Genomic DNA, 24093 nt, shown 5'->3' on the forward strand with positions numbered 1-24093 from the left:
CCCCCTCCCTGCTAGGGCGGGCAGCGGAGCACGTTTTAGGGGATGAATCATTTAAGTTCTTAATAAATTTGTCCAGCTGTGTCTCTTTTGTGTGTGTCTTCTGTGCTGGGGCGGGGGGGCAGCCTGAGAAGGGAGACCCGGCATTGTTCCCTCTCTTCTTACTGGGGTGGGGATAGAGGGAGAGCCAACACTCAGCTTAATTGGAGAGGGCAAACAATTAGCAGGCTGCCTCTTGTGGGGGACTGGTAGCAGGAGCAAGATGTGCAGAGGACATAGGACCTGCCCCTTGCCCTCTTCTCTGTTCCCTGCTTGTCAGAGGAAGGCAAGGAGCTTAGCGTGCTGCCTGGAAATGGCTCTGTGTGCCTGCCCTTGACCAAGTCATGTTCCTCTCCTGCCCAGGGCTGGGCACCTTGCTTTGTTTTCCTCATTTCTGTGCCAGGTCAGCCCGTGAAGGCTGCGCCTCCCTGGTTTTGAGGGTGCGGGGAGGGAACCCTGCACCCAGGTTTAGCTACAAGCTCTTTCTACCCACTGGAGAGCCTTTTGCTATAACCCTCTCTGAATCATAGTTGCCATGAGGGTTGAGGTGAGAGACAGCCTGTCCTTCACGCGTGTTCTGGGTGGTGGTGCAGGCAGGGCATCACTGTGGTGGCCCGTGCTGCCATCAGGTGATAAATGTCCTTTTATTCACTCCGCAGGGGAGTGTTCCCACGTCCACGCAGGCACAGGAGTAATGTTATCCGGGAAAGGGCAGGTTCTCCTGGATACGGCCCCCCTGGACCAGGCAACATCCTCCTCCCATGGCAACGCTCCCTTAGGGTCATTGGGCTGAGGCTGGGGCGTGGGACAAGCTTGAGCTGCCCACCTCCCTTTGTGTTGTGTTGGCACATGGTGATGTCCAGATCCAGCTGATCAACGTACAAAACCAGGTACCAAAGCCAGCACAGCCTCTGACCAGGCTGGGTTTGATTGCTGCGACCCTTCAGCAATGCTCCTTAACCCCAAAAGACAGGCTGCCTGCAGACTTTCTTTCATAGGCTTGGGCATTCAGGCTGTGTTCAAGGGGTATTTCTGCTTTTTCCTCCTCTTTTTGACTGTATTGCATCAGTAGTATGCAATAATAAAACAATAGGCTCAGCTTTCAGCAATGACTGCATGGATATGGCCATGGGCTGGGACCAAAATCCTTGGTAACAGATATGATTTTCACTAACATTTGCTGTAACGCTATTTTTCAAGGCTGACTCAATCCCAGTTTGTGCAGGAAGTTGAATTGTTCATTAACCCTTTATTCTTATTATTCATTAACCTTTATTATTCATAAACCCCTGGCACACACAGGTTTAAACCAAAGCCCTGCCAACTTTTACCTTCTTCAGCACTTTCTGTTTGGACTTGTTCCCTGCCTGCCCGTTCCCCCTTGCCCACTCCCCTGCTGTGCCAAGGCTCAGGAATGGCATCTCAGGATTTAGCCACAGTAATGATTTCCAGGCTCCAGCCGCTTCGCTGGCTGCCCTTTGGAGGGTGCAAATCTCACAGAGATACCCGAGGTATCTGCTTGTTTTGGTTTGACTCCTCCAAGGCTGGTCAAGAAATCTATGTCCTTGAGCTCTGAGCTGATGCCTGCACTTTCAAGATACGCTTCTGGGACAGGGTTTGTTTAATACTGGGAAAAATAAAGGTTATGTGAAAGCAGCAGAAGTATTGTTTGCGTGATGCTAAAAATGAAACCTCTGCCTGTAAATGAGCTGTCGGTTGCTATCAGCAGCAGTGTGAGTGCAGAGACCTTGTGTTGCTCATCCCCATGTCCACTGTAGCCCCAGGAAGCTCCTCATACCGAGGCAATGGCAAGGGGATGATAGTGATGGGTTGATGGAAAGGAGGTGATGGAGAGGCTTGAAGGAGAGTGGATAATGAAGAGGGGGTGATGGAGAGGCTGTGTTGGAGGGGGGGTGAAGGAGAAGGGGTAATAGGAGTTGATGGCAAGGGGGTGATGGCAAGGGGGTGAAAGAGAGGGGGTGGTGGTGAGGGGGTGATGGCAAGGGGGTGAAGGAGAGGGGGTGATGAAGAGGGGGTGATAGGGGGTGATGGCAAGGGGGTGAAGGAGAGGGGGTGATGGCGAGGGGGGGATGGCTGCCCCTCCTGCCCCGTGCAACCTTTCCAGGCTGACCAAGCTCATTGTCACAAACGTCGGCCTCACTCCAGGCAGCACCTGCTTGCCAAAAACACAGCCAAAGCAAACAGTGGAAAAACATACCTTGTCATGCAGTTCATTTCTAAGACAGAGGGAAGGAAAAGGAGGGGAAGGAATTTCCTGCAGGCAGCCAGCTCTCTGGCCAAGACCCCTCACGGGCAGGGGTGCCATAGGGCTATGTGGTTCCTGCAGAGAGGAGAGGGGAGCATTGAGGTTCTAGCAGCAGAAATGCAATGCTCTCCAGCATGGGTAGTGGTGAATACTGCTGTCAGAAGCAAACTGGGTCTCAAATGTGAGGTTAAGGGAAAGCAAAGCTGGGGAAGTATATCTGAGATGTTGCAAAGAGTTGCCTTGTCCCCATTTTAGGTAAAAGAGCATTTTCTGCTTAATCCTCCACAATCTTTTGCTGTGATGCCTGGGGGAATTAAAACACACATGTTTTAGGAGGCTGCCTTGAAAATGACTGAAGAGTTCTGATGTGAACAGAGCCATTACAGCCTCTCCAGCCAGCAACAACTATAATGTAAGGGGAAAATATATAAACACATACTTAAAGTTATTTAAGAATCCCTGCATCGATACAACCTTTGTCATCATTAAAATGTGATGTCCAAAGTATTTGGGGAATGCCTGTTTTCCATAAACAAAGCAATTCCAACAAAAGCCAGTTTGTAAAAACAACAGCAGACCTACATATCAGCCTTGGGTGAGAGCGGGCCAAGTGCTCTGCAGACTGATCTCTGGCTGCATCAGTATTGGGGGTGGATAAAGCAAAGCCCTTAAAGGAGCTTTTCGGGTGGGTTTGCACAAGGTTGCCTGGTGAGGAAGAGGAGGGTGAGGCTGTGTGCTGCTGTGATATTGGGGTGCCCTGGAGTAAGGCTCTTTGGCACCCTTTATGCACCCCAGGCACAGCAATGGGGTGGAAGAAGGGGAGGCAGAAGGGAGATGAGGGTGGTTTCCCCTGGCTTGGTGATCACTGAGCTGCAAGAGCCAAGGTTTCCCCATGAGATGCCAGGGTACTGTGAGCAGGGAGGGACTGTTTCAGCTGGCATTTCTGGGAATATCTCCGAGCAAACACTTTCATCTGTTCGGAAACTACAAATTTGGGAACACCCAGATTGCACAACACCGCGGATGATGCTGCCACCGCAGCCCTGGCAGCAATAAATAGGCGAGAAGCAGGCACATGAGCAGAGCCCTGCGAGGAGAACACCTCCAGGTACACCTGCTGCCCGCTGCTGCAGAGATGGGGCCCGCAACCCCCTTCCTCCTGGTGCTCAGTCTGGCCATGCTGGCCCCGGTCCTCTCCACAAGCAAGGTAACGGCAGGGCTGGGATGCAGGGGCAGGGTGGGCAGGGGCTGCGCTGCAGCACCAGTGATGAGTCCTTTCCACCCCAGTGCGTGTTGACCGGGCGCTGGGTCAATGACCTGGGCTCCAACATGACCATCATGGCCGTGAATGAGAAAGGTGAATTCCTCGGCTCCTACCACACGGCTGTGACAGCCACCGGCAACGACATCAAAGTGTCACCGCTGCAGGGCTCCCAGCACCGCACAAACAAGAACAGCCAGGCCACCTTTGGCTTCACCGTCAACTGGAGCTTTTCAGGTACTTCTCCTTCCCCATCTCCTTTGTTGTCTCCTCAGAGCTCCACTGCGCTGTCCCCAGAGCCCCCTGCCCATCCTGCGCCGTCCATGATGCTCTTCTGCCCTCACAGCAGTGTCCCTGATGATCCCCTGCTTTCCCCTGCGGTGCCCCCAGAGCTCTCACATTCCCTCTGCTCTCCCTGATGCTCCCCCATCCTTGACTCTGCAGCTCTTTGGCTGGTGTCACCTCCCAGTCCCAGGGTGCAGAGGATGCTCTGGCAGTTGCTGTGTGCCCATCTCTACTCGAGACCCCTCCTGCCTGCTCTCCCCGTTACCTCTGTCCAAAGAGGGCAGGGGCAGCCCGGGTCTCCTGCCCCTGTGCTGGGACAGGGTGCAGGCACGGACCTGTCACCTTGTCCATGCTCCCCTTCACCTCCTGCCCCATCCCTGCAGACTCCATCACTGTGTTCACGGGCCAGTGCTTTGTGGATGAGGAGGGAAAGGAGGTCTTGAAGACGATGTGGCTCCTGCGGGCAGAGGTGGACAGCATCAAGGACGATTGGAAAGCCACCATGTGAGACCATGCCCTGCACATGTCCCCTGTGCATACCCAGCAGTGATGCACTTCATGGTGCTCAGTGCCCTCAGAGCTGCTGCTGGTGACCATGGTGCCCATGGGTCCCACCACGGTGCATCTGCTGTTGGGAGCAACAGTTCTGTGCAGGGCTGCAATTCCCACCCTTACATCTCCTCCCTCTGTGTCCTTACAGGGTCGGCACCAATGTCTTCGTCCGCCTGCGCTCAAAGAAGGAATGAGGGTGATGGAGTTCCTGAGCTGGCTGCAGTGTGTGTCCCCCTCTTCTGACCCCCACTGCTCCTCACAATAAAGCTTTGCTGCAAACACCCACCATCTCTTGTCTTGTTGTGCCTCAGCACCCACATCCCACCGCATCACTGGGGCACGGTGACCTCTCCTGTCACCATCCCCCGTGCCCAATGTGTTCCCCCTGCCACGGGGGATACCGAGCCTCTGCCGCAGCCCCCCCACCGCGCCGTGCTCCATGGGGCTCCGCTCGCTGAGCCGCGGTGGCCGGTGGCCCGTGTCCCACCGCGGTGCCCCTTGGCAGGGAGCCCGGCATGGGCGGCCGCTGCCCCCTACGGCTTAAAAGAGCCGGGGCGGGCGCGGGCCGCAGAGTGAGCAGCGCTCGCAGCCCCAGCACCGCGGCTGCCATGGGGACCGGCGGCTGCTGCCTCCTGCTCGCCCTGGCGCTGCTCGCTCCGCGCTCCGCCGTTGCCAGGAAGGTAAGGGCAGCCGGGGGCCGCGCCGGGTGTGCTCAGCGCGCAGGGTGCCTGCAGGACGGCTGCGCTCCGCGCTGCCATGCTGTGCTGTGCTGTGCCGTGCTGCGCCCTGCGCTGCTGCGCCCTGCACTGCTGTGCCATCCCAGTGCCCCGGTGCTGCGTGAGCGGCCAGGGGGCTGCCTGCTCCTGCTGTGCTGTGCTGTGCTGTCTGGTGCCGTGGCGTGAGATGCCGTGCCATGCCGTGCCGTGCCGCGCTGTGGTGTGGCACTCTGGCGCCGTGTGCTGCGCCGTGCCGTGCTGTGCCGTGCCGTGCTGTGCCATTCCTGAGGTGCAGCGTGAGCAGCCGAGGGGCTGCCTGCTCTTGCTGCGCTGTACTGTGCTGTTTGGTGCTGTGCCGTGCTGTGCCATGATGTGCCATGGCATGCCGTGCTGTGCTGTGTAGTGCCACGCTGTGCTTTGCCACCATGTCCTGTGCCATGCAGTGCTGTGCCAGACTGTGTTTTGCCACCATGTGCTGTGCCATGCTGTGCTGCGCCGTGCTGTGTAGTGCTGTGCCACGCTGTACTTTGCCACTGTGCGCTGTGCTGTGCTGTGCAGTGCCACGCTATGCCACCCCTGGGGCACAGTGTGCATGTCTGGAGGGGGCTGCATGCTTTCACGGTGCCGTACCTAGCTGTGCCACAGAGCAGAGTGTTTGTGTCCAAGGGGCTGCCTGCCCTAGCTGTGGGCTGTGCCATGCCATGCCATGGTGCAGCACGCATGACCAAGGAGGCTGCCAGCTCTGTCTGGTCACTTACCCCTCGTACGGGGATACCCAGCACCCCACTGCCCTGCCATGGGATGGGGAGGTGCTGTCCCCATCGATCCCATCTGCCATGTGGAGGGGCTGTGCCAGCCCCATGCATGTGGGGCACACATCCCACTGCTCAGGCACGCTGGAGGGTGGGCTGTGGCTTGGCACTGCCCAAGCAGCCACACACCCCCCGGTCCCCAGTGCAACCTGCAGGGCTTTTGGAGGAATGAGCTGGGCTCCAACATGACCCTCTTGGCCCTGGACGCAGCTGGAACCTTCTCGGGCTCCTACCACACTGCTGTGGCAGCCACCAACAAGCAGATCCTGGTGTCACCGCTGCAAGGGGCCCTGCAGCACTCCAGTAGCAAGGGGCAGCCCACCTTCGGCTTCACGGTGCAGTGGCAGTTCGCAGGTACGATGATACCCAGCACAGGGTCCTGGGGAAGCCAGCCATCTGCTTCCCATGCTGGGAGTGGGGTGCCGCCACACACACCCCATGGCACCCAGAGAAACCATGGCTGTGGCCGTGGACCAGCCAAGTGCTCACACTGCTGCCATGGGACTTGGTGTGGGGAAAACTGGGAGTGACTGGGAGGAGAGTCATCTGGGGGGTGGCAGGGATGTTCACCTGTCTGGATGGAGGCAGGGGCATCTGTCCAAAGGACATGGCAGGACCAATGCGCATCTATCTGTCCAGGAAATCTGGAGGTCCCTCTGCCTGTGCAGTTGAAGTGGCCGTGGGTGAATGTCTGTTTGTCTGCCAGAATCAGGTCCCTCTGTCTGGGCACGTACCCTCAGCCCACTCTGCCCCACTTGAATCCCACCAGACTCCATCACTACATTTGCGGGTCAGTGCTTTGTGGACCGCCACGGGAAGGAGACACTGGAGACAACGTGGCTTCTGCGGGAAGAGGTCCCATCCCGCAGGTACTCATGGAAAGCCACCAGGTGAGCCCTATTACTGCATAGAAATCAACACTAACACTAAACCTAATCCTAGCTCAAACAATAAACATAACTCTAAAGCAAAAACCAACCCTAATCCTAGAACTAACACTAAACCTAAAATTAAATCTAACCCTAACCATACCCCTAACCGTAATGCTAAACCTAAAAGTCATACTAACCCTAAAGCTAATCCTGACTCTAGTCCTACAACTAATGCTATCCCTAGCCCTAAACCGAAATCTAACCTAATCCTAAACCTAGCCCTAGACCTAGACCTAAACGTAGCCCTAACCCTAACACTAACCATAACCCTAACCCTAACCCTAGTGTTAACCCTAGCCCTAACCCTAGCCGTAACCCTAACCCTAACCCTAGCCCTAACCCTAACTCTAACCCTAGCCCTAACCCTAACTCTAACCCTAGCCCTAACCCGCAGCCCTAACCCAGAGCCCTGCCTCCCCTCTGCTGACATGTCTTCCTGCAGGGTCGGCACCTCCATCTTCACCCGCATCAAGTGATGGGGATGGAGATTGGAGCTGCTTGCATCCTGCTGTCCCACTTGCAGTCCTGAGGTTCTCCACTGTCCTGGTCCTGCGCTGGGCTCCTGCTTGCTCCCAGTATGCTGGCTGGAAACACACCCTCACCATGTGCTGCTTCCTCCCAGTGCCTCCCAGCATCCCTTCCCAAAGCTTGCTGCCTTTGTACATGGAGCTGAATAAACCTTTCCGTGCCTGGCAAAGAGCTGTGCCCTGTGTGTCCCTGGGGTGCAAGAAGCCACCCTATGCCCATGGGCAGAGTGAGGTGGTGGCAGGGGGAGTGCAGGGAGGTGTTTTGGGGGACTGGGGGACAAGGGGAGGATAGAAGCTGGGTCATCCTGCTTCCAGATCATGGCCTCAGGCCTCTGCAGGTGCCTTCTTGCCCATGCACCTATCTAGGGCATCTACAGGCGCCCTGCAACGGTGTCCCCAGGCAGCATCCCTGGTGTGGAGCCCCATCCCAGCAGGATGCCCCATAGTTGAGATCAGGGTGAAGGCTGCGTGCAGGGAAGCCAGCACCTCACCTGACATCATCCTGCGTCTCCACGCCCCTGTCTGCCTCCTCTTTCCATTAAACTCCATTTCCAACCCCTGCTCTGTGTGTGGGTTCATGGGTATATGTAACAGGGGAGGGCTGGGTGCCTGCTCCCACAGAGAGGACCATGATGGGGTTTTGGAGTGATCCAAAGTCTAGGCTGGATTCTAGAGGAACCATAGGAAGGACAAGTGGCTCCAGGGGCAGCTACCTGGCAGACTGGGTGGCTAAAGCCAGATCCTAGAGCGATCCATGCTGGATATATGCACGTATGCTTGCATTTCCCGCTATCTGGTAATCGCCTGGCCAGCCAGAGGGTGGAACACGATAAGGCTCCTTTTGGGAACTCACATTCAGAGGACAACATCACCTGCGCATTAAACTTTATCAGCTCATTAGAAATGAAACAACACACATCAAACAATGCCCTTTGCGCGGACCGGTCCAACACGTGAACTCACTAATTTATCACTTCACTAGCTCACGAAGTTCCCAACTCACAAGTTACCCAGTACATAACACGCGGCTCCCAGCTTGGGTGCCCCTGAACATCCCAGGGATGGGCTGGGAGAGGCAGGAAGGGCTCAAAGGACAGTGCTGCTTGGGAATGTGAGGCTGCTGGGGGAAGAGACTGACAGATGGGGCAGGGGCAGCAATCACACAGTGCCTTGGGGAGCGTGGTGCCTTATCCACCCTCCTCTTCCTCTCACAGTGTTTCTCCCCTTCCCCAGCCTTCCTCAGCCTTTGCTCCTCTCCCTCCTTCCCTGCTGAGCTCTGGGGCTGCTCTCAGCCCTGCCAGATCCCGGGCAGTGCATGGAACAGAAGATCTTGTCCATTCTGAAGAAAGGCTTTCTATAAATACATTTCTGACTGTTCACAACATGACTCCGTGTACACAGATGCAGTTTACAATGCAGCATTCCAACAAAAAGCTTATTAAATTTTCCTTCCGGTAAATGAGGCTTTTACAGTAAGAATGTGAACAGAAATAGGTATGATCAAAAATATTCTGGTTTTACCTTTTGCCTAGCTTCATTTTTTGGCCTTAACTACAATTCTGTGGCTTGATTGAGTGTTTTCTTTGTTACCCTACAAGAACTCATGTTGTGCTGTGAGGACTGGGGCCCCTTGCTCTCACCCAGACTTGTGCACGCAGAAGAAGGCAGCTTACAGAATCAGGGATGAGGCAAAGAGCCTGCTTGTGAAACTGAGCAGAAATAGAAAGCAAAAACACAGGTTTACAGGAAGTCAGCACTGGCAGTGTCAACACTGCTGCTCCCAAGCCACACTTATCAGCAGTCTCATACCTCCCACACCCCTATCTTGCCTCCCATATGGCCCCCTCTTTGACGCTTCAGCAGCTGCCCTGCTCCCCTGCATCAACAGCCCACCCTGGTCTCATCCTGCCCCGGTGTTCGCTGCCCTCTTGCTCACATCCGATGCATGCAACTAGGGCTGCCCTCCTCTGGACCTCTATGAAACACAGGACCACGGACCCCCAGGCTGGGCCACACCAGTGGGCAACCTGAGGCAACCTCTCCTACATGGAATCAGGCTGGTTTGGGTTGGAAGGGACCTTAAGATCACCCAGTTCCAACTCCCCTGCCATGGGCAGGGACACCTCACACTACACGAGGTTGCTCCAAGCCCCTGTGTCTAACCTGGCCTTGAACACTGTCAGGGATGGGGCAACCACAGGTCCTCTGTGTACCTTGTGCCAGTGCCTCAGCACCCTCATAGGGAAGAACTTCTGCCTAAGAGCTCATCTCAATCTCTCCTCTGTCAGGTTAAAGCCATTCCCTTTGTTCTGTCCCTACAGGCCCTTGTTCACAGCCCCTCTCAAGGTTTCCTTGACCTAAAGGTCACCACTTTAGGCAGTGGAGTTGCTCTAAGGTCTCCCTTTAAGGAGCCTTCCCTTCTTCAGGCTGAACCAGCCCATCTTTCTCAGCCTGGCTCCAGAGCAGAGCTGCTCCAGCCCTTGCAGCATCTCTGTGGCCTCCTCTGGACTCATTCCATCAGCTCCACGTCCCTCTTGTGTCAAAGGCCCCAGAGCTGAATGCAGGACTCCAGCTGGGGTCTCACCAGAGTAGAGGTGCAGAATCACCTCCCTTGACCTGGTGGACATGCTCCTCTGATGCAGCCCAGGATGAAGTCTGGTCTCATGAGTTCCAGGGTATCAAGCTTGCTGTGCAGCCTCCTCACTGCTCTAAGGATCTTGAGCTCCACCAGTTCATGGTCGCTGCAGCCAAGGCTGCCCTTGGGCTTCACACTCACCACCAGCCCCTCCCTGTTGGTGAGGAAAAGGTCCAGCATAGCACCTATCCTTATTGTCTTCTCTATCACTTGGAGAAGGAAGTTAACATGAACACATCCCAGGAATATCCTGGATTGCATATGTTGGGTTTGTGCTGTTCCTCCAACAGCTATTGGGGTGGCTGAAGTCCCCCATTGGGATGAGGGCTTGTGAGCGTAAGGCTGCTCCTACCTGTCTATAGACAACCCATCTATAGACACGTAATAGCAGCCTACATGTCCCCATTGCACCTTCAGCCCCATTCTCATTCTGATATCCATCCCCATCTTTGCCTCCATCCCTGTCTCCATCCCCATCTCCATCCCCATCCCCAACTCCATCCTCAACTCCATCTATATCCCCATCCTTTTCACCATCCCCACCACTTTCCTTATCCCCATCCACGATCCCACCCCCATCTCCAACCCCATCCCTATCCCCATCCCCACCTGTACCCCCTTCTCCATTCTCATCTCCATCCCCATCCTCAACTACATCCTCAATTCCATCCACATCCACATCCCTATCCCTGTCCTCATCCCCACCCCTATCCCTATCCCTATCCCTATCCCTATCCCTATCCCTATCCCTATCCTTATCTCTATCCCTATCCCTATCCTTATCCATATCCCTATTCCTATCCTTATCGCTATCCCTATCCCTATCCCTATCCCTATCCTTATCCCTATCCCTATCCCTATCCCTATCCCTATCCCTATCCCTATTCCTATTCCTATTCCTATTCCTATTCCTATTCCTATTCCTATTCCTATCTCTCCCCATCCCCACCCTCACCTCCATCCCCATCCATGTCCCCGTCTCTCCTGTCGAGGCTTTCCGGGAAGTCAGTGCCTTGGTCGTGCTATAAAAAGAGGCGGGCGGCTCCGGCACGGCTGGATTCGGTTTCGCTGCTGCCGACGATGAGCCGCCGTCTGCTCTGCACCCTCGCCGTGCCCACCGGGACAGCGCTGGCAGCGGCCGCGGCGGGGATGCAGGTGGAGCTGCTGCGGGACACGATGGGACACTGGCCCGGGGAGGCTGTCCGGGATCAGGAGGGACCCTCCGGCAGCGGGAGAACCCCCTGCTCCAGTGGGAGGTCCTGCCGAGGGGATGCTCCGAGCCGGGGGATGCTCCGGGGCTGTCCGCGTTCCCGGAAGGGATGGGCATGACACACAGGGAAACCAGGGCAGGGTGCACCGGTGGGGTGGCTTCTTGCCCCTGCCCGGGGGAGTGTGGTGTGGGGAGGACAGGCTGGGTTTGGAGCTGGAGCCTTGCAAATGGGATGCTGCAGGGGCTGCATGAACCTGAGGGTTCATGTCAAGCACCGGTGCCATGCACAGCACACATCCCCACATGCACAGGCAGACGTGTCCTGGGGTTGCACAGCTCACCTGCCTGCCCCTCTGTTTTACCTCTTTTGAAAGATCTTCTGCCAGGCAGATGAAACCCCAGGTGGGGAAAAAGCCAGCATGAAGGAGGCAAAGACAACCAACACCAAATGGTGGCTGAGCCAAAGGCAGAAACACTCCACAAAGAACAGCAAAGTGAGTCCAGCACTCCATGGGGATGCAGGCAGGGGAAGGGGCTGTGTGCAGGCAGCCCCCAGGGACACATCTGCTCATCCCCAGGTATGTGACCTGACTGGCTGGTGGAAGAATGACCTGGGGTCCAAAATGCTTGTGGACAAGGTTGACAACCACGGCAACTTCTCAGGCGAGTACCACACTGCAGTGTCCAGCACCCAGAAACCCATCGAGCCATCCCCCCTCATTGGCTCCCAGCACCTGGATGAGGATGGGCTTTGCACCTTCGGATTCACTGTCAACTGGAAGTTTTCTGGTCAGTGATTGTGCCTGGATGAGGAGGTGGGATGAGGAAGCGAGCTTAAGCAGGTCCCAGTGCCCATCCCTATCCCTTTGTCCCTGCTCCTGTCCCCAGTCTGTCCTTTCCTGAGCTGTCCCCACTCTGGACAATGCCTGCAGGCAGCAGGTGACCTCCTAAAACAGTGTTTGGGCTGGGTGGCATCAAGAGTTGCTTTGACAGCATCACTGCCAGAGCATTCCCCTGCAAACATTGGGACCCACCTTTTTCCCTGAGCATGAAACCCACTGGTGCTCATGAAGCCCCATAAGCAGCCGAGGTCCCGCTGGGATGCTAACAGCCCCCTCTTACCCTCAGACTCCACTGCTGTCTTCGTGGGCCAGTGCTTTGGTGAGGACAGCGGGGAGGAGGTCCTGCAGACCTCCTGGATGTTGCGGGAGAAGGTTGACTCCCAGCACAATGACTGGAAAGCCACAAGGTGAGCCAAGGACACCCAGCCCCACTGGGACCCCTGCCCCTCCACTGGCTGGACACTAGTGGCCTTCTGCTTCCCCACAGGGTGGGACGCAACATCTTCAAGAGGATGGCCTGAGAGGAGGATGGAGAACCTTCTTACTTCAGACTTGGAGAGCCTGAGGTCCCTGAGCACCATCAGTGTGTACCAGCATGGGGTTTTCACCAGCCCTGAGGGAAGATGTGCCCCAAAACCAAATAAAATGAACTATTTATTCCTTCAAACCCAACCTTGTGCAGTCTGTTGGTATGTCCTGGGGAAGCTGGGCTAAAGCACTCTGATGGGTACAGGATGATCTCTCATCCTCTTATTCCAGGAAGAGAACAGCCCCTTTTCCAGCCCAAATGGGACACTGCATCCCCAAAGTGAATCTCTGACGCCAAGCATGGCAGGGCACTGGCTCTTCCCTGGTCAGTGCTGGGTGAGTGTGATGGGAGGATAAGCTGGGGGCCCTTCTGCATTCCTAAAAGCTGGATGAGAGCTCCTTTTCCCCAGCTCTGAGGCAGCCCTCAGGCTCTTGGCTTCATCCATACTCCTGCAAGCAGGAAGTGCTGCTCTGTGCCAGCAGCTCAGCACTGGGAGCAGCAGCACATCCAAAACTCCTCTTAGGGAAAAGTGTGTGATTTACAGGAACACGGACATCCATGAGCTGCAGCTCCAAACCTCTGCCCATCGGATTTTGTGACTTATGGAATGCGCTGAGGTCGTGTGAGTCACACATCCCAGACAGATCAAAGGATTTACAGGAATCTCAGCTTGAAGCTTGGTCCTTTAGCTCTACAGTCCCAAAATAACCCCGGATGAGCTGAACACCCCATGCTGGCACCCCGCCTGGGATGTGAGCAGCCCAAGGATAGGAGTGGGCTGGAGGGACTGCCCCTTCCTGCTGCTCTCCTTGTTTTCCTGCCAGGAATGCTGTGGGAGAGCATTGCCAACAGCATCTGCAGATTTAGCATGTTTTCCACCTGCTTTGTGTTTCAGCTTGCCTCATTGAAGACTTGCGTGCGGTTTGATTGTCACGTTTTGCTCCCTTGGTTCCATTTTCCTTTTCTGGAGTGATGCTTGTGTTTCCTTCCTGGTGCTTCCCTGGAACTCCTTCAGCTTTTTCAGTTCCTTTACAGCCTTTATAAGCAGAATGCCTCTATGCCAGGTCCCTCTACATCGTCCTTTGGTCTGTGCAGTCTTTTACCTGCTTTAGAAGAACCTGAGAATTAGGAAAGCGGGTGGCAGAGGGACTGCAGCACTCTGCTCTCACCACAAAGCATGCAGTCTTACTGCATGCATCCTCCTGACTTCATTATTGCCTTCTTGCCAACAGAATGATTCAACAATTAGAGCCTGTTAGGGAGGGATGCGATTCACCTATGCAGAACCTTTGGCAGCAGGCTGGCCAACTTGGTAAGATGGGCTTTAAACTGAAGGACTATGGAGCAGGGTCCAAAGTGGCAACACTCACCCTGGTGCAGCCAACTGGGGAGTAAGTCAGGCCAACCAGCACAGTGACAAATGTTCCTTAGCTGCCTTGCAAGATGGGAAGCAGGATACCAACTACTTCAAGTGTATGTACAGCAATGCGTGCAATGTGGGGAACAAACAGGAGGAACTGGAGCTCTGTGCTCAGTCAGAAAGTTACGATATCACAGGAATAACTGAGACATGGTGACACAACTCACATGGCGGGAGGACCATGGGGGATGGCTATAGGCTGATTCATAAAGGCTTGCAGGTTAAAAGAAGAGAAGGAGTCCCATCCTATTCAGGAAAACCTAAGTCCTGTTAAGGAGAACCTTGAATGTATAGAAATCAATGATGGGGACTGTGGAAGCCCTATTGAATGCCTCTTTGTCAAGATTGGAGAGGTCATCTCCAAGAGCGATCTTATGGTAGGAATCTGCTACTGACATTCAAACCAAGGCACTAAGGCAAACTAAGCAATATTTTAGTCACTGAAGCAAACTTCAGGTCAACAGAACCTGGTTCTTATGGGTGATTTCAACTACCCAGACAATTGGTGGAAGAACAACAGAGAAGTCAACATGCCATCCATCACATTCCTGGATGGTATAGAGGACTGCTTCCTCATAGAAATGTTACATGTTCCAACCAGGAATGAGGCATTGCTGGACTTGCTGCTACTCACAAACCCAGCAAACCTGCTTTGTAGTATCTTGGCAGCGATCACTATATTGTGGAGTTTTGGATGTGGCTGAGCACTGTCTCCCCATGAGGAGCACAAGAATATTGTTAGGTTATATAGGGAGAAAGTTAGAAAGGCGAAGGCGCAGCTGGAACATAATCTGGCCACTGCTATAAAAGATAATAAAAAATATTTTTACAAGTATATTAGCAATAAAAGGAGGGCCAACAAGAATCTCCATCCTGTATTGTATACTAGGGGAAACCTAGTGACCAAGCATGAGGAAATGGCTGAGGTACTCAATGCCACCTTTGCCCCAGTCTTTATAGTCACACCAGCCATTCTCAGGGTGCTCAGTCCCCTGACTTTGATGACCCAGACTGAACTGATTGAAGACCCCATAATCCAGGAAGAAATTGTCAGTGACCTCCTGTTCCACTTAGATGTACACAAGTCAATGGGGCCAAATAGGTTACACACAAGAGTGCTGTGGAGCTGGCAGAGGAGCTTGCTAAGCCACTCTCCATCATCCATCAGCAGTTTTGGTCTAGTGGGCAGGTCCTAGAGCATTGAGTGAAGCAGATGATCCTAAGTGAGATCACACAGTATGTGCGGGAAAATGGGATTAAGCCCAGTCAGCACAGGCTCATGAAGGGCAGGTCCTGCTTGACCAACCTCATCTCCTATGACAAGGTGATCCACCTGGCTAAAGAGGAAAGGCTGTGGACATTGTGTATTTGGACTGCAGTAAAGCATTTGGCACTGTCTCCCATAGTGTTCCCCTGGAGAAGTTGGCTGCTCACGGCCTGGATGGGAGGATTCTTCGCTGGGTTGGAAACTGTCTGGATGGCCAAGCCCAAAAAGTAGCAGTAAATGGTGTCACATCTACTTGGTGACTGGTTACTAGTGGTGTCCTTCAGGGCTTGGTGTTCAGGCCAGTGTTGTTTTATATCTTCATTGATGATCTGGATGAGGGGATGTTGTGTACCCTCAGTAAGTTTGCAGATGACACCAAGCTGGGTGAGGGTGGTGATCTGCTGAAGGATAGGAAGGCTCTGCGGAGGGATCTGGACAGGCTGGATCCATGGGCTGGGGCAAATGGGATGAGGTTCAAGAAGGCAAAGTGCCGAGCAGTGCACTTGGGCCACAACAACCCCATGCAATGCTCCAGGCTTGGGGAAGAGTGGCTGGAAAACTGCTTATGAGAAAGGACCTGACAGTGCTGATTGATGGAGCTGAACATGAGCAGCTTGCGCCCAGGCAGCCAAGAAGGCCAAGAGCATCCTGGCCTGTACCAGCACCAGTGTGGCAGCAGGGCCAGGGCAGTGATCATCCCCTGCACTGGGAACTGGTGAGGCTGCACCTCGAATCCTGGGTTCAGCCCTGGGACCCTCTCTACAAGAGAGACATTGAGGTGCTGGAGTGGGTCCAGAGAAGGGCAACTGAGCTGGTGCAGGGCCTGGAGCACAAATGTGATGGGGAATGGCTGAGGGACCTGGGGGGGTTTAGTCTGGAGAAGAGAAGGCTCAGGGAGACCTTATTACACTCTACAACTGCCTGAAAGGAGGTTTCAGTGAGGTGGGGGTTGGTCTCTTCTCCCAGGTAACAAGTGACAGCAGAAGAGCCTCAAGCTGCTCCAGGGGAGGTTTAGTCTGAATATTAAGAAAAATCTCTTCCCCAAAAGGGTGCTCAGGCATTGGAACAGGCTGCCCAGGGCAGTGCTGGAGTCACCGTCCCTGGAAGTGTTCAGAAACCATGTAGATGAGGCCCTCAGTGCCATGGTTTAGTGGTGGATCGGCAACCTGGGGTAGTGGTTGAACTCTATGACCTTAAAGGTCTTTTCCAACATGGCTGATTCAGTGATTCTATTAAATTGGCCAGAGCTGTCAAAAACTATAAGAAACGGTTCTTCAGGTACATAAACAACAGGCAGAAATAGAAGGGAAATACTAGCCCATTGTTAAACTGGAGAAACTGGTGTGTTATGATTTGGATGAGCGGTCTGTGTGCTGGGTGGGGAACAGGCTGACCGGCCTCACCCAGAGGGTGCTGGTGAACTGCTCCTGTTCTAGCTGGTGACCTGGCACTAGTGAGGTCCCCAGGGATCGATATTGGGCCCAACACTGTTCAACATCTTCACAAGTGATCTGGAAGGTGGGATCAAGTGTGCCTCCGCCACATTTGCCAATGATATCAAACTAAGTGGGGAAGCAGACACTATGGAAGGGAGAACCACCTTGCAGGAAGACCTGTACAGGCTGGAAAAGAGAGCTAGCAAGAACTTTGTGAAGCTCAACAAGGACAAGCGTAAAGTTCTGGATAACATGATGCAAGACTGCAGCACAGCCTGGGGTCCGCCCAGCTGGGGAGCAGCTCTGTAGAAAGGGACCCGGAGGTCCTCATTGACAACAAGCTCAATATGAGTGAAGAGTGTGCAGCTGCAGCAGAGTAAGACAAGAGGATGCTGGATTACATCAACAAAGACATCATCAGCGGAGACAAAGAAGTCATTATCGCACTCTACTCAGTGCTTATGAGGCCACACCTGGATTACTGCCTTCAGTTTTGGTCCCTGCTATTCAACACAGGCTGGAGAGTGTCCACAAAAGGGCCACAAAGATGAGCAAAGGACTGTGCAGTTTGTGAGGAAAGGCTGAGAGAACTGGCCTTGTGCAGCCTTGAGGAAAGACAGCTTAGAGCAGACCTTACCACTATGTTCCAGTATATAAAGGGTGGCTACAAAGAAGATGAAAACTCCCTCAAGGAGTCACATGGAAAGGGTGAGGGGTGACAGGCACAAGTTACTCCTGGGGAGATTCCAGTTGGACAAAAGAGGAAAATTCTTCACAATGAGAACAATCAGCCATTGGAATAACCTCCCCAGGGAACTGGTGGATTCCCAAAAGTTGAACATTTTGATATTCAGCTCGACAGGGTGCTGGGGCATCTTGATTAGACTGTCCTTTTGCCACGAAAGGGTGGACCAGATGATCTTTAAGATCCCTTCTAACCTGGTATTCTATGATTCTATGATTCATGTCAACATTTTGCCAGGACAGGGCTCCACAGAGGCTGTGCAGCAGTACTGAGGTGTTCCAGCCAGGTGGCATTGCTGAACTTGTTCTTGTGTTGGGGCCCTCAGAGCTGAATACAGCACTGCAGGTAGCATCTCCAGCATTGAGGAGTAAAGGAGGAGAATCACCTCCCTTGACCTGCTGGCCATGCTTCTTTTGATGAAGTCCAGCGCAGAGTTCCAGTTTCTGCCCAGCCTGTATTTGTGCTTGAGATTGATCCAGCCCAGGCGCAGGACCTTGCACTTGGTCTTGGTCAACTTTGTGAGGCTGGCATTGATCCACCTCTCTAGCATGTCAAGGTCTTCCTGTATGGCATCTCTTCCTTTCAGTGTGTCAACTCTACCACACAGCTTGGTGTCATCATAAAATCAGCAAATTACAGAGGTTGTACACTATCCCACTGTCCACATCTCTCACAAAGATGTTAAACAGCACTGGCCCAAAAACCAAACTATGAAGAAGTCATCACTGGTCTCCACTTGGATATTTGAGCTGTTGACCACAACACTTTGTGTGCAATCATTCAGTCAATTACTTATTAAACAAGTGGATGGTCCATCAAACCCATGCCTCTCCAGTTTGGAGACAAGGATGTTGTGTGGCACATTGTCAGATGCCTTACGCAAGTCCAGGTAGATGACATCAACTGCTCTTCCCTTATCCACCAATGCTGTAACCCTGATGTAGAGGCCCCCAAACTTGTCAGGCACGATTTGCCCTGAGGGAAGCCATGTTGGCTGTCACCAACCACTTCCTCCTTTTCCATGTGCGTTTGCACAGATTCCGGGAGGAATTGCTCCATGACATCACTGGGCTCTCAGGAGACTGACCGACCTGTAGTTCCACTGGTCTTCCCTGTGTCTCTTTTTACAAATGAGGGTTAGGTTTCCCCCTTTCCAGTCAGGGAAACCTCACTGGGCTGCCACACTTCTCAGACACGATGGAGAGCAGCCTGGCCACTTCACAGTATCACAGTATCACAGTACGTTAGAGATTGGAAGGGACCTCAAAAGATCATCTAGTCCAATCCCCCTGCCAGAGCAGGAACACCTAGATAAGGTTACACAGGAATGTGTCCAGGCGGGTTTTGAATGTCTCCAGGGAAGGAGACTCCACAACCCCCCTGGGCAGCCTGTTCCAGTGTTCTGTCACCCTCACTGAGAAGAAGTTTCTTCTCAAGTTTAAGTGGAACCTCTTGTGTTCCAGTTTATACCCATTACCCCTTGTCCTATCATTGTTTGCCACTGAGAAGAGCCTGGCTCCATCCTCATGACACTCCCCCTTTATATATTTATATACACTAATAAGGTCACCCCTCAGTCTCCTCTTCTCCAAACTATAGAGACCCAGCTCCCTCAGCCTTTCCTCATAAGGGAGATGCTCCACTCCCTTAATCATCTTAGTCGCCCTGCGCTGGACTCTCTCCAGCAGGTCCCTGTCCTTCTTGAACTGAGGGGCCCAGAACTGGACACAATATTCCAGATGCGGTCTCACCAGGGCAGAGTAGAGGGGAAGGAGGACCTCTCTCGACCTACTGACCACCCCCCTTCTAATACTACCTGTTCCCTCAGGCCCATGGATGCAGCTCATCAAGTCCCACGGACTTGAGAACCTGCAGCTCCTTTAGATGGTCTCAAACTTGATCTTCTCCTACAGCAGGGGCTCTTCATTCTCCCTGTCCCTGCCTTTGCCTTCTGTGACTGGGGCAGTCTGCCTGGAGCTCTTGCCAGCGAAGGCTGAGGCAAACAAGTCATTGAGTACCTCGGCCTTCTCCATGTCCTGGGTAACCAGGTCTCCCGTTTCCATTTGGAGAGGGCCCACATTTTCCCAAGTCTTCCTTTTATCACCAACATACCCGTAGAAGCTTTTCTTGCTGTCCTTGATCTCCATGGCCAGATTTAACCCTGTCGGGGCTTCAGCTTTCCTAACCTCATCCTTGGCAGCTCTGACAATCTCTCTGTGCTCCTGCCAGGATACCCGTCCTTGCTTCCACCCTCTGCAGGCTTCCTTTTGGTGCTGCAGTTTGTCCAGCAGCCCCTTGTTCACCCACACAGGCCTCCGGGAGTTTTTGCCTGACTCCCCTTTTGCTGGGACAATCTCTCCTGAGCTTGGAGGAGCTGATCCCTTAATGTTAACCAGCTTTCTCAGGCTGCTCTTCCCCACAGGGCTTTGTCCTGAGGAGCCCTCTCCTGCTGCCCTACCTGCACCCTGCCTGCGCTGCAGCACCGCTGATGAGTCCTTTCCACCCCAGTGCGTGTTGACCGGGCGCTGGGTCAATGACCTGGGCTCCAACATGACCATCATGGCTGTGAATGAGAAAGGTGAATTCCTCGGCTCCTACCACACGGCTGTGACAGCCACCGGCAACGAGATCAAAGTGTCACCGCTGCAGGGCTCCCAGCACCGCACAAACAAGAACAGCCAGGCCACCTTTGGCTTCACCGTCAACTGGAGCTTTTCAGGTGCTTCTCCTTCCCCGCCTCCTTTGTTGCGTCCTCAGAGCTCCACTGCGCTGTCCCCAGAGCCCCCTGCCCGTCCTGTGGTGTTCCCAGACATCCCCAGCCCTTCCTGTGGTGACCTCAGGCATCCATAGTCCTTCTTGTGGTGTGCGTGAAGGTCCACCGACTTCCTTTGGTGTCCCCCGTGCTCCCCTATACTCAACAGGCACCTCCCAGTGCCCACTTCTCACTCTTGTCCAGGCAGGTCCTGCCCAGGATGAGATGGGGCAGAGCTGGATGCAGCCACTCCGATTTTTGAAGTAAAAACAAAGTGGAATTTCTACATGAGCAATGCAGATCCTGCTCCCCGGGAAGGAGGAGACTGGTTCTTTGGGCACATTCAAGCCCAGGTCGGATGTGACTATGGGGAATTCTCAAAGCAGATACTTATCCCTGTGCTGGACAGGCACCAGAGAGGCCCCCTCTGCCCTGGGCACCTCCAGGTGCAGCTCTGTCTTCCCCTGCAGCAACATGTTCACAGGTTGGAGAGACATCTTGGAGGAGGTGGCTCTGCCGTGTGCCCGTGCAAGAGTCACGCAGCCCGAAGACTCCTGGCCACCTGCACATCCTCAGTACAGCACTGTCCCTTTAGGGATGCCTTGGGAGGGCTCAGCAGGGCTTTGCCATGGAGCTGTACCCAGCCCAGCTTCCAAGCACCGTGCTTGTGGCATTGCCTCCCATGAGGTCTGCGCGTGGGGGCACCATGCACAGGGCATCCTCTCCCACGGGGATAAGCAAATTTACCTATCTACGTATCTTCCAGAGAAGCCTTTCTGTGTTTACAGGAGGGATTAACTAAGGTGGCACAAGGGACATCAGGGAGGTGCTCCCTGGCCGAGCACTCAGCTGCAGGAGGCAAGGCCTCCCCACGAGGACCCAGGGAAGTGTGAGCCAGGAGGCACTGTTTCAGCTGGGAATATCTGCCTGCCATCTCCTGTGGCCGGCAGCTACAAACTTGGGAACACCCAGATGTGGCGTATCAAAGACGGACTCCAATTCTGCTGAAAACTAAGACCTTTATTGAGCGTCTCGCATCCCTTTTTGTAGTCTACTAAGTGCTAAGCAGTAATTTTCCACTCGTCTTACCTCCTTATCATCCTAATTCAGCAGAACTACCAAGGGTTACAAATATTTACTTCGTTTGGTGTGGTTTCGAGTTGCACATCCTGCTTTATCATGCAAACCGCCTCTTTCTTTTGCCAACCGATGCTGACCCTTCATAGTTCTCATTATGGTTCATAGGGCTTAAGCCTGACCAGGGCAATAACATCTGGATCCATTTCGATAAGTGTTTCTGTCCTGTTACCCACACCCAGATTGCACAACACCGCAGATGATGCTGCCACCGCAGCCCCGGCAGCAATAAATAGGTGAGAAGCAGGCACATGAGCAGAGCCCTGCGAGGAGAACACCTCCAGGTACACCTGCTGCCCGCTGCTGCAGAGATGGGGCCCGCAACCCCCTTCCTCCTGGTGCTCAGTCTGGCCATGCTGGCCCCGGTCCTCTCCACAAGCAAGGTAACGGCAGGGCTGGGATGCAGGGGCAGGGTGGGCAGGGGCTGCGCTGCAGCACCAGTGATGAGTCCCTGCTGCTACCCAGAAGGAGTCATTTAGGATGGCCTCCTTCCCCTTGGGATCAGCGACCAAGTTCGTGATTCCCGTGGACTGAATTAAGGTGAATCGACACCAACCAACCATTTTTATGATGTGTTAATACAAAATACAAGGCACGTGGTTAGATACGGCAGCTCAATTGTGATTACTTTAACTGGAGAAACGAGTTCCGTGCCGTGAGTTTTCACCTAGATCCGGTCACTGTTCAGTTAAAAGAAAGAGAGGAAGAGAGGAGAAGGAGATAGAACAGAAGAGATTGTCATCCCCATGAATCCAGTGGTGGGTGTCCCCTTGGTCCTCTTCACCCTGGGTGTCTTGGTGGAGAGGGTCCCACCTGAGCATTCATTGATTTGGGTTTTATGCTCCTGAGAGGACGCCTCTTCATTTCTGCACAACGTCATGGTGGCTGTGATCTGTGTGTGTGCAAGCTCAATGTGAGCGGTGGTTGCAGGGGCAGTATTCCAGGGGTTGCATCCAATGAGACCTCCCCAAGGTCGATGATCTAGCATCCTACACGTGTGCAATTAGCTGCCGGAAGCGGTGTTGTGCTCTTGCTTGTGGCTATAACACCTGCTGTTATAGGTGTTAGAACACCAGGCAGAGACAAGGAGTCTCTTGCAAAGTTTGCAACATGTGCAAAGAAGCTGGCATCTTCTGCACCAAGAAATGTTTAAGGCAAATGTCCACTCATCTGTCTGCCACAGTCCACTCCAGCCTCGTGTGTGCTGGCCGGGAACTGGACTAATGACCTGGGTTCCAACATGACCATCAACCCCATGGACAGCAAATGCAACTTCGATGGCTCCTACCTCACGGCTGTGTCAACAGCCAAGAGCAAAATTGTGGAATCACCACTGCATGGGTCCCAGAACTGCACAGACCTGATCCAGCCCATATTTGGCTTCACCGTCAACTGGAACTTTTCAGGTACTTCTCCTTCCCATCTTCCCTGTTGTGTCCCAGATCTCACCTACCCTCCACTGTGATGTCCCCACATCCTGCTGCTCCTCTTGTGCTACCCCACACATCTCCTGTCCTCATTTGCGCCATCCATGATGCTCTTTTGCCCTCACAGCAGTGTCCCTGATGATCCCCTGCTTTCCCTTGCGGTGCCCCCAGAGCTCTCACATTCCCTCTGCTCTCCCTGATGCTCCCCCATCCTTGACTCTGCAGCTCTTTGGCTGGTGTCACCTCCCAGTCCCAGGGTGCAGAGGATGCTCTGGCAGTTGCTGTGTGCCCATCTCTACTCGAGACCCCTCCTGCCTGCTCTCCCCGTTACCACTGTCACAGAGGGCAGGGGCAGCCCGGGTCTCCTGCCCCTGTGCTGGGACAGGGTGCAGGCACGGACCTGTCACCTTGTCCATGCTCCCCTTCACCTCCTGCCCCATCCCTGCAGACTCCATCACTGTGTTCACGGGCCAGTGCTTTGTGGATGAGGAGGGAAAGGAGGTCTTGAAGACGATGTGGCTCCTGCGGGCAGAGGTGGACAGCATCAAGGACGACTGGAAAGCCACCATGTGAGACCATGCCTTGCACAGGTCCCCTGTGCATACCCAGGGGTCTGGGGCTCTGCCACCTTGTGGTGCTCGGTGCCCTCAGAGCTGCTGCTGGTGACCGAGGATGATGCTCGGCCACAGCCTGCCCTTGGGTCCCACCACGCTGCAACCCCTGTTGGGGGAGATGGGGCTGGGTGGGCATTGGCACTGGGAGGGTGCATTTGTCCTGTGCAGGGCTGCAATTCCCACCCTCACATCTCCTCCTTCTGTGTCCTACAGGGTCGGCAGTAACGTCTTCACTCGCCGGAGCTCGCAGGAAGAGTGAGGGAGGCAGCGTGGGGGTTCCTGAGCTGCCTGCAGCCCTGGGGTGCCCGCGTCCCTGGTCCCCCATTTGCATCTCACAATAAAGCTTTGCTGCAAACACCCACTCTCTCTTGTCCATGTCACTGACAAAGATGTTAAACAGCACTGGTCCCAACACCGACCCCTGAGGGGACCCACTCATCACTGGTCTGCACTTGGACATCAAGCCATTGACCACAACACTTTGAGGGTAATCATCACCCAATTCCTTGCCCAAACGGCCCATTCCTCAAACCCATGCCTCTCCAGTTTGGAGACAAGGATGTTGTGTGGCACATTGTCAGACGCCTTGCGCAAGTCCAGGTAGATGACATCAACTGCTCTTCCCTTATCCACCAATGCTGTAACCCTGATGTAGAGGCCCCCAAACTTGCCAGGCACGATTTGCCCTGAGG

At 54.1% G+C, this 24093-nt stretch overlaps 4 protein-coding genes across 8 annotated transcripts; all 4 read left to right on the plus strand.

Moving 5' to 3' along the window:
- Positions 1-3392: 3392 nt before the first annotated feature.
- On the plus strand, positions 3393-23297 carry LOC308231595 (avidin-like). 2 transcript variants are annotated; one of them, XM_080637217.1, is made up of 5 exons: positions 3393-3509; positions 3590-3800; positions 4232-4352; positions 4549-4604; positions 23286-23297. In XM_080637217.1, the coding sequence occupies exons 1-4, from the start codon at positions 3438-3440 to the stop codon at positions 4592-4594; spliced, it is 450 nt and encodes a 149-aa protein (XP_080493343.1). In that variant the 5' UTR covers positions 3393-3437; the 3' UTR covers positions 4595-4604; positions 23286-23297. The 2 variants fall into 2 exon arrangements, with proteins under 2 accessions (XP_080493343.1, XP_080493342.1); XM_080637216.1 differs by lacking the exon at positions 23286-23297 and having other exon boundaries at positions 4549-4684.
- Positions 4988-8690, plus strand: LOC308231594 (avidin-like). Of its 4 annotated transcripts, none has more exons than XM_080637214.1 (4): positions 4988-5080; positions 6072-6282; positions 6698-6818; positions 8621-8690. In XM_080637214.1, exons 1-4 carry the CDS (start codon positions 5009-5011, stop codon positions 8658-8660), a joined length of 444 nt encoding a protein of 147 aa, XP_080493340.1. In that variant the 5' UTR covers positions 4988-5008; the 3' UTR covers positions 8661-8690. The 4 variants fall into 4 exon arrangements, with proteins under 4 accessions (XP_080493340.1, XP_080493341.1, XP_080493338.1 ...); XM_080637215.1 differs by lacking the exon at positions 8621-8690 and adding an exon at positions 7303-7486; XM_080637212.1 differs by lacking the exon at positions 4988-5080 and having other exon boundaries at positions 5882-6282.
- On the plus strand, positions 11097-12668 carry LOC308231444 (avidin-like). The gene is made up of 5 exons (XM_080636840.1): positions 11097-11177; positions 11607-11726; positions 11811-12021; positions 12361-12481; positions 12562-12668. Exons 1-5 carry the CDS (start codon positions 11103-11105, stop codon positions 12593-12595), a joined length of 561 nt encoding a protein of 186 aa, XP_080492966.1. The 5' UTR covers positions 11097-11102; the 3' UTR covers positions 12596-12668.
- LOC308231596 (avidin-like) lies at positions 21672-23716 on the plus strand (the record flags this gene model as incomplete). The annotated part of the gene is made up of 4 exons (XM_080637218.1): positions 21672-21743; positions 22559-22766; positions 23236-23356; positions 23615-23716. 4 exons carry the CDS (start codon positions 21672-21674, stop codon positions 23658-23660), a joined length of 447 nt encoding a protein of 148 aa, XP_080493344.1. The 3' UTR covers positions 23661-23716.
- Between the last annotated feature and the right edge of the window lie 377 nt (positions 23717-24093).

This window comes from Psittacula echo (assembly GCF_963264785.1).
Source record: "Psittacula echo genome assembly, chromosome: Z".
NCBI lineage: Eukaryota > Metazoa > Chordata > Aves > Psittaciformes > Psittacidae > Psittacula > Psittacula echo.

Bases quoted from the DNA above. Each gene is read 5' to 3' on its own strand.
- LOC308231595 (XM_080637217.1), top strand. From the start codon at position 3,438: ATGGGGCCCGCAACCCCCTTCCTCCTGGTGCTCAGTCTGGCCATGCTG. The intron at 3,510-3,589 runs GTAACGGCAGGG...TTTCCACCCCAG, and splicing joins CGGTCCTCTCCACAAGCAAG to TGCGTGTTGACCGGGCGCTG. The intron at 3,801-4,231 runs GTACTTCTCCTT...CCATCCCTGCAG, and splicing joins CGTCAACTGGAGCTTTTCAG to ACTCCATCACTGTGTTCACG.
- LOC308231594 (XM_080637212.1), top strand. From the start codon at position 5,913: ATGGGATGGGGAGGTGCTGTCCCCATCGATCCCATCTGCCATGTGGAG. The intron at 6,283-6,697 runs GTACGATGATAC...GAATCCCACCAG, and splicing joins GGTGCAGTGGCAGTTCGCAG to ACTCCATCACTACATTTGCG. The intron at 6,819-8,620 runs GTGAGCCCTATT...CCCCTTCCCCAG, and splicing joins TACTCATGGAAAGCCACCAG to CCTTCCTCAGCCTTTGCTCC.
- LOC308231444 (XM_080636840.1), top strand. From the start codon at position 11,103: ATGAGCCGCCGTCTGCTCTGCACCCTCGCCGTGCCCACCGGGACAGCG. The intron at 12,022-12,360 runs GTCAGTGATTGT...TCTTACCCTCAG, and splicing joins TGTCAACTGGAAGTTTTCTG to ACTCCACTGCTGTCTTCGTG. The intron at 12,482-12,561 runs GTGAGCCAAGGA...GCTTCCCCACAG, and splicing joins AATGACTGGAAAGCCACAAG to GGTGGGACGCAACATCTTCA.